This window comes from Dunckerocampus dactyliophorus, chromosome 8 (genome assembly GCF_027744805.1).
Source record: "Dunckerocampus dactyliophorus isolate RoL2022-P2 chromosome 8, RoL_Ddac_1.1, whole genome shotgun sequence".
Classification (NCBI taxonomy): domain Eukaryota; kingdom Metazoa; phylum Chordata; class Actinopteri; order Syngnathiformes; family Syngnathidae; genus Dunckerocampus; species Dunckerocampus dactyliophorus.
The window spans coordinates 24893237-24906550 of NC_072826.1; the positions used below are offsets into that span (position 1 = coordinate 24893237).

At 43.3% G+C, this 13314-nt stretch overlaps 2 protein-coding genes across 2 annotated transcripts in view; both read left to right on the top strand.

The window, feature by feature from the left end:
* Nucleotides 1-1052: 1052 nt before the first annotated feature.
* On the top strand, nucleotides 1053-7279 carry zc3h10 (zinc finger CCCH-type containing 10). Its single transcript, XM_054784554.1, has 3 exons — nucleotides 1053-1228; nucleotides 1519-2798; nucleotides 4138-7279. The coding sequence occupies exons 2-3, from the start codon at nucleotides 1659-1661 to the stop codon at nucleotides 4648-4650; spliced, it is 1653 nt and encodes a 550-aa protein (XP_054640529.1). The 5' UTR covers nucleotides 1053-1228; nucleotides 1519-1658; the 3' UTR covers nucleotides 4651-7279.
* A 2376-nt stretch (nucleotides 7280-9655) lies between these two features.
* esyt1b (extended synaptotagmin-like protein 1b) overlaps nucleotides 9656-13314 on the top strand; it is a 39614-nt gene continuing 35955 nt past the window's right edge. The window contains exons 1-2 of the mRNA XM_054784971.1: nucleotides 9656-10292; nucleotides 12324-12365. Coding sequence (XP_054640946.1) covers nucleotides 9924-10292; nucleotides 12324-12365 — 411 coding nt within the window. The 5' untranslated portion in view covers nucleotides 9656-9923. The remainder of the gene's footprint in view (nucleotides 10293-12323; nucleotides 12366-13314) is intronic.

The following is a 13314-nucleotide window of genomic DNA, read 5'->3' on the forward strand; positions in this document are numbered from 1 at the left end:
CCATGCAGGCCGTTTTTGCCCAGTGTCTTACTTATGGTGGTGTCATGAACACTGATCTTAACTGAGGCAAGTGAGGCCTTTTTTCCAGGCTGACAGATCTTAATTAATCTTAGCTATGTTTTAACAGGGGGTACAATCACTTTTTCACAAAGGGCCCTGTAGGTTTTTCTTTTTTTTTTATCCCTTAATAATAAAAGGTTTCATTTAAAAAGTGCATTTTGTGTTCAGTTGTGTTGTCATTGACTAATATTTAAATTTGTTTGATGGTCTGAAACGTGTGACAAGCATGCAAAAAAAAAAAAAAAGAAATCAGGAAGGGGGCAAACACTTTTTCACACCACTGTATATGACCACAACTTCGTAAACATTCAGGCTTCGCTACTCATTTATGAATACCATGCAATTATATTCTCTAAAATTAAAATACATATATTTAGTAGAATGACAAGGATGTGAAATCATGTCAAGAGCCAACCAAAAATGGATTTTACAGTACTGAACACTTCAAATCTAATTGCACTGTCACTAATTGCACTGGTTTTCCCTACAGTCACTATGAGTCCCATTTTACTTGCTTTCTGGTGATTGCTATAATATGCTGTGATGTAACAACCATCTACATTAGTTGTGTACGTGTTTACCTTCGACAATCTCCCTGAAAATCCTCTCTGTGTCGGCGCTTCTGTTTTTATCAGGGCAAGTTTGTGGTAAGCCTTTTTTATCTGTTTCTCACTTGCCGTCGGCTCCACGTTGAGCGTTTCGTAGTAATTTCTGCAAGTTGTTGCTTGAGATAAAATATGGAAGAGCAGTAGGAGAACAAGACAGGATCGTGCTGCCATGTTTTCTTTTGTTTTTTCAAACTAACTACTTCTTCGTAACTTGCAAGGGCACATTTGACTGTGCACGTCACGTCTTTTTGACAAAACAAAGACGGCTTTTCGACCACACTAAAACAAAAGAAGGTATGTCGCGTACATATGAATTTATACAATACACTTCTTCGGCCACTAGGGGCAGAGAAGCATTTTGGGAGAAAACAGCGAAGAAGAACGTCTTCTTCGTTGGTAGTAAAAGGACCCTCCAGCAATGTGTAAAAACATCATCGAGGCCCTTGAAGAATGATAAAACAATACCGGCACGTTTTGGTCAAAGATAAGATCTCTGTGAATTTGCTGTTAGAGTGACGTCTTTGGACCCTTGTGGATTATCGTCATCTGCGGTCTTTGTGGTAAGATAGCTTTAGCATTTAGCTAGAATAATAGCTGTGACTTGCTATAAGGTTAGCAAGCACGACGTGTTATTTAACCCAACGTTGTTTATATGACACCGACACTAGAATTACTCGTTTTGCAGTAATACTTTCAATGCATGAACAAATTGTTGCCTCCTATTCAACCCTGACACCGGAATAACTGGTGTAATTGCTGTTGAGGTGTTTTAATCACGTTGTTCTGAACTGTGTGTCCCTTATAAGTCCTGTTACCTCTAAGAAAGTCTAATTTGTGCTTTATTTTGCAGCTTCTGACAGAGGAAAGCTGGATCCGAGGGAAAAAGCAACCCATGACTTCCATCTCTACACATGCAAAAAGGTCACCAGGATACAGTAGCCCTCCTCATACACATGAGTGCTGTTTACTCCCCCAGCTGGGCCGTGAGCCATGCCTGATCGGGACGGCTCCTACCTGTCAGGTGGCAGCGGAAGTGGTAGTAATCTGAGCGAGGAGGGAGGACCGGGCTCTGGTTGCACTGCAGAGGGCAGAGGAGGCTCAGGAGGGGGCGTTGGTTGCAACCTGTCCGGGTCTGGGGGGATGGGGGGGGGCGGGGCGCTTGGCAACGGCAACAGTTGCGGGAACGGGAGTGGCGGGGTACAAGGCGCTGGGCTGGCGCTGGACGGCGTCTGCAGGGATTTTATTCGCAATGTTTGCAAGAGAGGCAAGCGCTGTCGCTTCAAGCATCCCGACTTTAATGAAGTGCCCGACTTGGGGGTGCAGAAAAATGAGTTCATCTTCTGCCACGATCATCAGAATAAAGAATGCCTGCGCTCCAACTGTCGCTTTGTGCATGGATCCAAAGAGGATGAGGACTACTATAAGAAAACTGGAGAGTTGCCCCTCAGACTGAGAGGAAAAGTTGCAGCACGGCTTGGCCTTTCCCCTATGGACCTTCCCCACAGCAGAGGGGAGGTCCCAATTTGCAGAGACTTCCTGAAGGGGGAATGTCAGCGAGGAAATAAGTGTAAATTCCGCCATGTCCAAAAAGACTATGAATATGAACCTTCCAGGGTTGGCGGGGGTGGTGTGATTGGGCCTGGTGCTGGTGGAATGGTGAATGCTGGGAATGCTATAGTTGGTGGAGGAGGAGGAACATGTGGGGGGATTCCAGGACTTGTTGGAGCAGGGGTTGGAAATAACATGATTGGGATGGGTTGCCCCAGTATGGGTGGGTGCAGAGATCCAGGCCTCTCCGGCGTTGGAAGTGTTGGTGCGGGAGGAATGAGCGGCTGTCTGTCAGTCGGTCCTTCAGGGCAGAGACGGTACGACAGGAGCTCCCTGACGGTGTACGACCCCTTGCTTGAGGGCGGCCTCTTTGATTCCGGCTCCCTGGAGGGCTCACTGGACCACGCCGCCCTCCAGATCAAGAGACGGAGGTTAGAGGGGCTGCGGCTGGCTGATGGGAGCGTAGGAGGCCACTACGAGCTCGGTGTCCAGGCCACCTTGTCTACACGCCCTCTGGAGTACAGGTTCCTGGAGGAGGAGAACAACCTGCTGAGGAAGAGAGTTGAAGAATTAAAGAAACAGGTTAGAACAAGAGCACTCATCGACACCGACACTTATAACCTGGCAAATAATAACATACAGGTAGGCCCCGGTTTACAGTGTTTGTGGATACGTACATGCTTGACTGTCGCGACCGTCATTAAAATACTCATGACACCAAAAAAATTTTCAGCTATACAGTCAATGATGACTAACGTTAGTAGCCAAACCTTGCCAAATCGCTATCACTAGCTGACAACAAACATGGCTAATACGCATGCGTGTGTGCGTTGTGGCTTGCAGCGTTGGCACAGGAAAAAGGTGAATATAATAAACAGTTAGCTCCCCCCATGCAGTACCAACCAAGGCAGATAGTATCTTTTGCTTAACCTTATTGGGGGTGTTTCATCAAGTGTGGAATTGTGTGTAAATATAAACGGCATTGAAAAGACACCTGCACTTTGTAAAAATACCCAGTTCAAAAGCTGTAAGTAAAAATAAATTAAAACAGTGAAGTTCTGCTGATGAAAACAGACAGTCCTTGGTGTAATAATGAGAGATGTATGTGTGTGTGTGTGTGTGATAACACGTCATTTATTTTACAAAATGCATAAAATGTAGGGCACAGTGAAATCTGTTTTATTATTTCCCAAATTAAGTTTGTCTGTTTTTTAATTTTTTAGAATTGCGTTTTTTTTCCTTTTCCACTCTTACTAGGATAGAGTGTGTGCTATTTGGGTTAGTGAATAATTAAATTCAAAAATCCTTACATTTGTTGATGCAATACATTGGCCAATTTTGTCCAGTAATTGAAAATGGATGTAGCTTGGCTAACTTTTGTAATGGGATGTCAGCCTCTGCACATATTGCTACAAAATCTTCAACAAACTGTAATGCCCGTGCTTGTGATTAAGGAAGATCTAGTCACCGATGTATTCCCAACCGCGTTATTAATGTAAGGTATTTTTATCACACCCTTATTTTGTTTCCACAATTAAACCAGATTTGGCAAACTGTGCTCTTATTTTGAAGGCCCGAGGTGTGTTTTGTGCGTAGCGCGTAGAGCACCTCTCCCCAATGGGACAAAGAGACTGAATGACTGATAGGAGGGTTTACTCACTCTGTTCATTCCAATATAGAACCAACACGCCGGGTGTTGAGGCAGATGCACGGCGTGCACCGTCTTGTCATCCAGCCTGTTTGGTAGAGAGGACGAAAACAAACATGCATGCAAATGTCAATATATCAAGGCCGGCAAAATTATCGAGTTTGTTTTAATTTAATTTAATTTGTGCAGTTAATTGATTTATTGATTATACTGAACTGCCTATGCTTGTTGTTACTTGACAAGAACTACTCATAAACCCTCTCGTCTTCTCAGGTTTCAAACCTTGTCGCCACAAACGAGGTTCTTCTGGAGCAGAATGCCCAGTTCCGCAGTCAGACCAAGGTGATGGCGCTGTCCTCCACCCCGGCCCCTTCTGAGCAGACCCTGGCAGCCCCTGTGGGTGCAGTAAGCTCCTACAATCACAGCATCGCCCAGACTCACACCACCCTAAGCAGCACCGGGCTGCAGCCTCGGCCGGTCACCCAGCAGGACCTGGTGGCACCCTCCGGCGCTCCAGCAGCACCCCCGACCAACGCCGCCCCGCCAACGGCACCGCCCCCTCACCTCAACCCAGAAATCACCCCCTTGTCGGCTGCCTTGGCTCAGACCATCGCCCAGGGTATGGCTCCACCTGTTTCTATGGCGCCGGTGGCCGTGTCCGTGGCACCGGTGGCTGTGTCGATGACGCAGCCTCTGCCGGGCATCACCATGAGTCACGCCACCACGCCGATGGTGTCGTACCCCATTGCAAGTCAGAGCATGAGGATCACCACTCTGCCTCATTAACTGTTCCTCAGAATCTTTGGAACTGCCACAGTCTCCATCTGTACCGTGTGAAGGAGGGTTTGGACCACACTGGTAGTTTTACTTTATTTTATGTCATTTTTAAATTGATTCATTTGAGAAGAATGTCAGAATAATACAAAAAGAAGTAACTGATTTTTTTTTGTTGTTGTTTTTTTTAATCATCACACCAGAAGTGGGTTTAACCCTTTACCTGCTTCGCCTCCCTCGTCCAGGAGTTTTCAAAGTGTGAGGTGGACAACCAGAAGACTTGAGGGGATGTGCAGAAGCTTGAGAAAAATAAAAATATTTTCAAAGCTGCTGAGCTAGCTTCAGTTATGTTTAAAGTAGAGGTGCTCTGATCGATCTCGAGACTGGCAAATGCCGATAATGCCTTTCAAAGCTGATCACAAAAGCCGATATCTGTGGCTCGCTCTCTTGCAGCCCACAACGATCCTTTCGAGCCAATCGCAGGGCACATATAGACAACCATTCACACTCACATTCATACCTATGGACAATTTAGAGTCACCAATTCAGTTGTCCCCAACCTTTTTTGACCCACGGACCAGCTTGTGTTCCCACAAATCTCCCGCAGACCGGGGGGTGGCAGAGTGGGGGGGGGTGTATACATTAGAGCGATCTAATTGATCTTATTTATTATGTATTGTGTAAAACTAAGACATGAATAACATCAAATTAAAAGCACAAAATGAATGCCGACCCACCATCCACCAGTTCCAGAGACATTATTAGATGGCTGTTTGACGTGTGTGGTAGAAGGCAGTGCGCTAGCATCAATTAACATTAGCACTCAATAAGTGATCTAAACTTAACTTTATGCATTCCCACATAGTATCAGCATTTGAGACCATATATGAGATGAAAGAAAAAAACAGTAGTAGTCTATCTGTGCGGCATATGAGCGAAAGTTAGCACATGCACAGTGGACATGCATCAAGTGAGACGGATGTAACAGAGAGAATCCGGTGACTTTTCAAAATAAAATTAAATAATGGAAATTATTTTTTCTTTCTGTGTGGCCCGATACCGGGTCGTGGCCCGGGGGTTGGGGACCACTGCACCAATTAACCTAACATGCATGCTTTTGTAATGGGGAAGAAAACCGTAGTACCCGGAGAAAACCCACACACGCACGAGGGGAACATGTAAACTCCACACAGAGATGCCCAAGCGGAGATTCGAGCCCAGGTCTTCCCGGTCTCCTGACTGTGGGGGGGCAACACGATAACCGATTTCAGTCGTGAATGATCGGTATCTGAATCGGCAGCATAAAATCCTGATTGGAGCATCCCTAGTTTAAAGTCCTAAGGAACTGATTTGAGGTCCTGCAGTGAGTGTTAGGGGTGAGTATGATCGACAAAATCTGCGTTTCGGGCACGAAGGGGATGCCCCGACAGTATCCTATTCTCTCAAGGTTGAAAATCCCAAAAAGTACCTAATAAAAGTGTTACAAAGAACCATGCAAAAGTATTCACCCCCTTGGATATATCAGCTTTTTATTGCTTCTAGCAGTGTAAATGAGCTTTTTTGACAATTTTTTTTTAAGTGCTCATTTCATGTGAAAGTGGAAACATTTTTTCAGATTTGTGTCAATATTTTAAAAATACCTGAAAGAAAAAGTATAAATGGCTGCGTAAGTATTCACCCCCTTCAGGTCAGTCTTTAGATGTACCTTTGGTTGCAATCAGAGCACTTAAGTCTGTGTGAATATTTCTCAAATTTACTTAACCAGCATCTTTTGAGTACCTAAAAAAGCGCTGCCTTGCAAAAGTATTCAATTTGTGTCAGTTAATTAAAAATAGTAAAGGTAAAGTAAATGAGTGCGTAAGTATTCACACCCTTCACGTCAGTCAGTCTGAGCTCCATTTCGCTAACTAACCCTGCATGCAGCTGCTAGCTGCAGAAGTGCTGAATTAGGTCAGTCACTTTAAAGGGGGTGAATACTTATGTAACCACTTATTTCGGATTGACATTTTTGAATTGACACCAGCTTGTAAAAATCTGTGTTCACTTTGACTTGAAAGGGGATTTTTTCTTAAAATTTGAGTCAAAAAAGCCAAATTACATTAAGAACGATAAAAGCCTGAAATATTCAACTGGAGTGAATACTCTTTGCAAGGCACTGTAGGAGTATGTGGTGTATTATTTATGATGTGACCTGAGAAATTTCTAAGAATAAAAAAAAGGTAACTTTTTTCTCGAATTGCAAACTTTATTTTAATAGCACTTTTTTATCAGGACGTTTTCTTATTCCTATAATACACTTTTTTTGTTACATAACTTTATTCTCGTAACTTTTTCCGCTCAACTTTTTTTCCAGTGTGACCCTCATACCTACAGCTTGCAAGGCAGCGTGAACCTATGCTTCCCCACCAGAGGGCAGTAGAGAGACTTCTGGCCCCTTTAAACCGGTTTTGTGACAATTTAAACGACTATTGAACTATGAACTGATCTTTTCAGTCATACATGCCAAAAAGAAAAAGACAGCACACCACAGGAGACATTTTTGTGACTTTGCTTTGTTATTTTGCACATTTAGCAGTCATTCATAGATGTGTATGAGTGTGTGTTGTTTCCCTGTGTCGCCGCACACAAAATAAATATTGCATCCACAGAGCAAGCGTCTTTTACTTGAGGTGAAAGGGCGGAGTCGCATTATGTCAACTTCTTCTGCTTTCACAGCAACATTTGTTGAGAAAGGCAGATTAATCTTCTTGAAGGAAACCGCTCCCACACCTATAGTCACAACATTAAGTATACCTGTCTTAAAAGCTTCGTTATGCTCCAACATGCTCTTTGTTCCACGACGCCGGCGTCTTGATCCGGTCGCTCTTCGGCGTGAGGTGAGCGGGTGACCTGCAATTCCCCGCCAAAACACTAGGGGCAGTGTTTTTCAGAGAGTAAATTCAACAGGTTGACTAGCTGTTCAGCATCTGTGTAGTACTAGTAAACAATGGCGACTTTGAAAGCGACATCCAGATCCTTGTTGAAGTTGTAACTCTTCTTTTTGAAACGTGTGACTTTTATTGTACATGGAAGATGAAGACATTCGTGAAGGTGGGCGAGTGCAACCACTGAACGAGTCAATGCAGACGACTCTTGGTTTGGGGAAACGGAAATGATGTCAATAAATTAAAAAAAAACGACCTGTAATGAGATTCGGCATAAGAGGCGGCCATTTTGATATTTTTATTGTATTATATTTTGATAATACTTCTCTGTTTAGTTCTCAGTTCCGGTTTTCCTGCTCTTATTTTGTAATTCTTCCTGTTTTGTCTTAGGGTCATCGCCAACACCAGTACGTGATAGAACGCTCCAACCACAAGGTGACCTCGTGGAGTACGACTTCTGGGGCCAGTTGTTCTTCAAGGCGATGGAGGAGGAATGCGCACGATCACCATGGACTCAGTTTACCCAGCGCCCACCACTCACACACTAGCTTGGCCACGATGCAGATGCATGTCAGCCGGCTCCAGCAAGGGCTCCAGGGCAGTCAAAGTCAATCACTCCCTCCCTCCTTGCCACGCCAAGCCAAGGCGCAGTTGCCACAGTCTGTTTCTGAGTGTCGGTCCATGGTGCAGCCCGGTACGGTCCCTGCTCAACGTCAGCACGACTTCCAACTCCCCGCACCATGGCGTCTCAAGCATCCAACGCCCCCGGTGTCCACTCCACGTCAGTTTCTGATGCTCCCTGTGCCCACTCCACTCTGTCTTAAGCCTCCAATGCCCCCGGTGCCTGCTCCACTCCGGCTCAAGCTTCCAACATCTCCCGTGTCCGCTCCTTGTCAGCCCCCGTCACTTCCAGTCTGTGCTCCACGCCGGTTCAAGCCTGAGGTTAAACTTCCTCCAATCCCGGCACCACATCTTAAGCCACCACTTGTTCCCGCTGGGGGGTCAGAGCTGGAGGGATCCCTGGCCCTCCTCCAGGCCTCCCTCCACTCATTCCTGCTTCTGGTTTTGGCAGTTATAGACGTCTGGAATTTGTTGTTGGAAGGGGGGGCTAGTACTATCAGCTGTGCGACTGGCAACGCACAGCCCAGCTGCTGCCGTCTCCAATAGGGGTCCCGCTGGTCCCCTGAAGGGGCCGGTCCTGCCGGCTCCAATGGGCTTGCCGTCCCGGCAGTCCCCCAGAAGGGCCCCGCTGGCGACCCGCCGCCTGTCCTCCCTCCACCCACCCTGCTTTACTTTGGACTTGTTCCTTAAGGGGGGGCTTACTTTTCAGTGACTGTTTAGTTCTCAGTTCCAGTTTTCATGCTCTTATTTTGTAATTCTTCCTGTTTTGTTCTGCTTTATTTTCTGCTCCTTTTACTTTCCTCCTCATGCTCACCTGGCACTAATTTGTGTTGTAATTATTTAGTTCAGCTGGTGGCGTCTTCCTCTGTTGGAGCATTGCATGTTTGCACATGTCTCGTGCCATCTGTGTGTGTTCTGGCTTTATGCTTCTGCAAGTTTCCTTTTTTTCTGCCCTGCACTTATTACAATTAAAGACTTTTACCTGCAGTGGGTTCCTGTCTTTGCATCTTGGAGCCATTGCCAACACCAGTACGTGACACCAGTGTTGCAGATGCAAATGCTGACTTTTTACTTGAACTTTGTTCAGATCCCCGAAGGATTTTGTGACTTAGCCTTTAAATACGACCATATAAGACAACATAATCTTACAATTATTCCCTTTTACTTCATACAGATGTTCCAGCAAAAGAGTCAATGCGTAAAATAAGTGTAAATATTGTGTCTTATTCAAATCCTTTGTATTTTTGCCCCTAAAGCTCTCCTGTGTCCAAAAATATTCCCTGAGTTTGTAAATAATATATAAATATGACAATATCAACAATGTCAATAATACATGAACAAAACACTTGCAGTATATTTGTGACAATCAGAAGAGAATGGAAAAATATCGGTTCATCACGCTTGTATCGAACAAATATTGATATCTTCGGCAGTATCGATGTTTGGATCGATTGGCCCACCCATAGGAAGGAGTTGAGGATGCACATTTGTTCCAGTGGGCGTGTTTTCATTCAGTTAACGGGACTGGGAGAGAAGAGTAGAACTTGCAAATCCAACCAAACTAAAAGAAGACGCAATAGAATAGAACTAGACATAAAATGCAGTTCGGCTCTTAAAGCAGTTAGGGTTCGCTTTTCGGATCAATGTCCTTATAACGAAATTAGGCCTGCAAGGACACTCTTTAACAGGCATTTTTGCTCATTCAGGCATTCCCGGGAGTCCCAAGGCTAAAAGAAGACAATGCAAAGCGAGAAATCTGAGCCGAGCGGGCCGAAAGTCATCGAGGGTGCTGGCCCAGGCGAGGCCGAGAAGAACGCACCTAGCCCCGGCAGCGAGGTGCAGACGCTTCCGCGGACCAAAGGCATCAGCGCCGTGGCAGTGCTGTGGACTTTTGGGAAGTGTCTGGGGGCTTTGCTTCCCGTCTACCTGGCAGGGTACTACCGGGTCAGCACCAGCCTGCTGGTGTGCGGGATGATGGTGTACACCGGGTGGAAGCACGCCCGGGAGGCCAAGGAGGAGAGACTTAAGTCGGCCATGCAGCTCCTCTGCGACGAGCAGGAGCACGGCCACTTGAAAATGTCCAAGATAAAGAAAGATCTCCCTGCTTGGGTAAGACATGAATGTTAAAGTTCATCTTTTTATTAAGGCTTGACGACGACGTCATGTCTGCTGCTCTTTGTGCTTTGAGGGAAGCTCAGCATCTTCAACTCCAACCGTGCACTGAAAGGAGACTAATAAATGTCTTAGTGTATGACTGAGCCCAAAATGGACATGCAGAAATAAAGCACATGTTCCTCATATGGCCACACCCAGCTGAGGTTCCTCTGGACCATTTCTGTCTGGGTGATTTTCCATGATGGTGTTGGTAAATAGAATGCATCAAGCAGTCAACGAATGTGCAAGATGAGGATGCTCTTCAGAGAGACAACTCATTACAAATCAAACTATGTGATATTGGAAACCCTTAATGCACATTTTGCTTAGGTGCAAAATAAAGTGCAAAACCAGACCAAAATAGCAATATTGCAATATGACATCATATTCTTTTATCCTCCCACGATCAGCATTTTTGTAAAATAGTGGGGATACTTATATACAGTATCAAAATACACCACATCCTCAGAGGTGTTTTCCAAATTAATTAGAATTATTTCTATTGATTTGTATATAATGTATTTATATTTATTTATTTTTGTATTTTTTAAACACTTATTTGTACCATTTTTATTATATACATCATACATTTTAGCCTATGTATTTATTTTATTTAATATTTTTTTGTCAACAATATTTTTTGTTGTTATTATGATATGACATATCATGTACATTGTATATGTGCACATACAGTGTTTCAGTTAGGACTGCAATCTATTTGTGGCTGTGGTGGGTTGCTGCGAAGTTGCTAATGTGATGATGTAATAATCAAATTTGCATGATTGGTCTTCATGCATTTGCGAAAAGTGAGTAAAAAAACACGAAAGGCAAAACTAATTTGTTTAGAACTACAAATGAGCTTAATTCGGTCACTTCTTTTTTTTTATGTTGCAAAAAAGGTGGAGCTGCATACGAGTGCTTTCAGATGGGGGAGAAGCCCACAGCGGCACCGCCTGTTAAAAAGAGCGATAGAGAACTCCAAAAGTCTTTTCACAAGAGTTGTGTGCTAGTCGCTTTTTTGAAAAAGAGGCGCTTTAGGGGTCTGAATACTCGTTAAATATAGCGACAAAGTTGCAAAGTTGGCAACACTGACCACTAATGCTACATCTTCTTATTCCCGCGTTATGTTGTGTTTATGAGCGAGGATAACATCCATTCATCCATTTTCTATGCCACTTATCCTAATTAGGATTGCGGGGGTATGCTGGAGCCTATCCCAGCTGACTTCGGGCAAGAGGCGGGGTACACCCTGGGCTGGTCGCCAGCCAATCGCAGGCGAGGAACAGCTAGCACCAAATCTACTGTATTTGTGGCGGGATGCTAAAAAATGTCTGATGTATATACCGGAATAAATTATAACATTTGTTTTTTTGTATTTATACTATTTTTATGATTTGGTTTTTAATTTAATAATGTTTTATTTAATATTATTATTTATGATTTTTTTCAAATATCTTTGAGTATGTAAAAAGTGCTTTATAAGTACAAAAGAATATTTAATATACAATAATTAATTTAATGCATAATAATTATAACAATAACATCAACAGTAATAAAATAAAAATAATATAATAATAATGATTTTTTAAAATTATTATTATGTATAAATTATTATAATTACAACAATAATAAAACAAAAATAATATAATAATATTTTTAATTATTATTTTTATATTATTTTTGTTTTATTATTATAATTATAATATTTATACATAATAATAATAAAAATAATACTTAGTATATTATTTTTATTTTATTATTCTTGTTATTGTTATAATTATTATGTTCTATTATACTTTTATTTTTTATTTTTTTTTTTTACATTTTCATATTGAACATCATTCAACTGTGCAGGTGTCCCTAACGTGGTTTTACAGTATATATCTACTGTATATATGTATATACAAAGTATTACCAATGCAAATACTACATTCTGCACTCCCTACACAATGTAAAAATGTAATTTTTCTTTATTTTTCACCACAGGTAAACTTTCCAGATGTTGAGAAAGTGGAATGGCTGAATAAGGTAACACAAAAAGACTTGCCATTTGTTTGTTTGGCATTTACTAAAGCACACACATGCTATCAAACACAGCTGCTATGCTGACTGACATGTGGCGCATGCACATTGCTTATGGTTGCAGGACAAAGCTATGTTGCATAAAAGGCCAAACCCACCTCCGCCCCCCAGTTATTATAGCCCTTCAGCCAGTCTGTACTGCAGCAGAAGCAGCAGGCCTGGTGCCAGTCAACCCACTCAACATTTCCACTCCACTGCAGTCCTGCACACAGGAAGGGGGAGGAGCAGCCCCGTGCATGAAAATAAATCAGCCATTGTGCACCTCCCCCCCCCGATACTGTAGTTACAGAAAAGTAACATCAACCACGTTAATAAGATCACAAGATGTTGGAGGCAGACAAAGTAGAGTTTTAAGTGGTGCGACTGGAGGACATGGAGGCCTCCGCATGAGCTGATGACTCATTCTCCACTTATGCCTACTTGTTAGCAAACAGTCTGCCCCTGCAGTCCATTCTTTCCCTCGTGGGGTGGAACATTGTCTGATAAGTTGCAGTGTTGTTTGTGAGGATTGCCGCAACTGGTCAGCCACAGCTGTCTCGGTCACTTAAATGCAGCATGTGGTTCTCACACACTTTACAGAGCTAAACACACAGAGCTCAAACAACAGTGAAGCTCGCCGACTGTGCAAAATGGACTTTTTAATAATAATGTAATACTAATATGTGCCCCTAGAGCTTGTTTATTAGCACAAAACATGAGAAAAATCAATCATATCCTTCACTTGTTTGCACCGCTTTTCAAAGAAGTCGATTTTGAAATTGTGTCTTTTCATGACATCTCTGACCCGTCCCCAGCTAGCTGAGCCCGCCCCGTGTATACACCCACCACTTCACGGAGGACACCTTTGTGAAACAAAAAAAAGCTTCGCTACACATCTTAAAATGCAGCCTGCCAA

Coding starts and splice junctions, on each gene's coding strand:
- zc3h10 (XM_054784554.1), top strand. CDS start 1,659: ATGCCTGATCGGGACGGCTCCTACCTGTCAGGTGGCAGCGGAAGTGGT. Junction 2,799..4,137: donor TTGAAGAATTAAAGAAACAG/GTTAGAACAAGA, acceptor TCGTCTTCTCAG/GTTTCAAACCTTGTCGCCAC.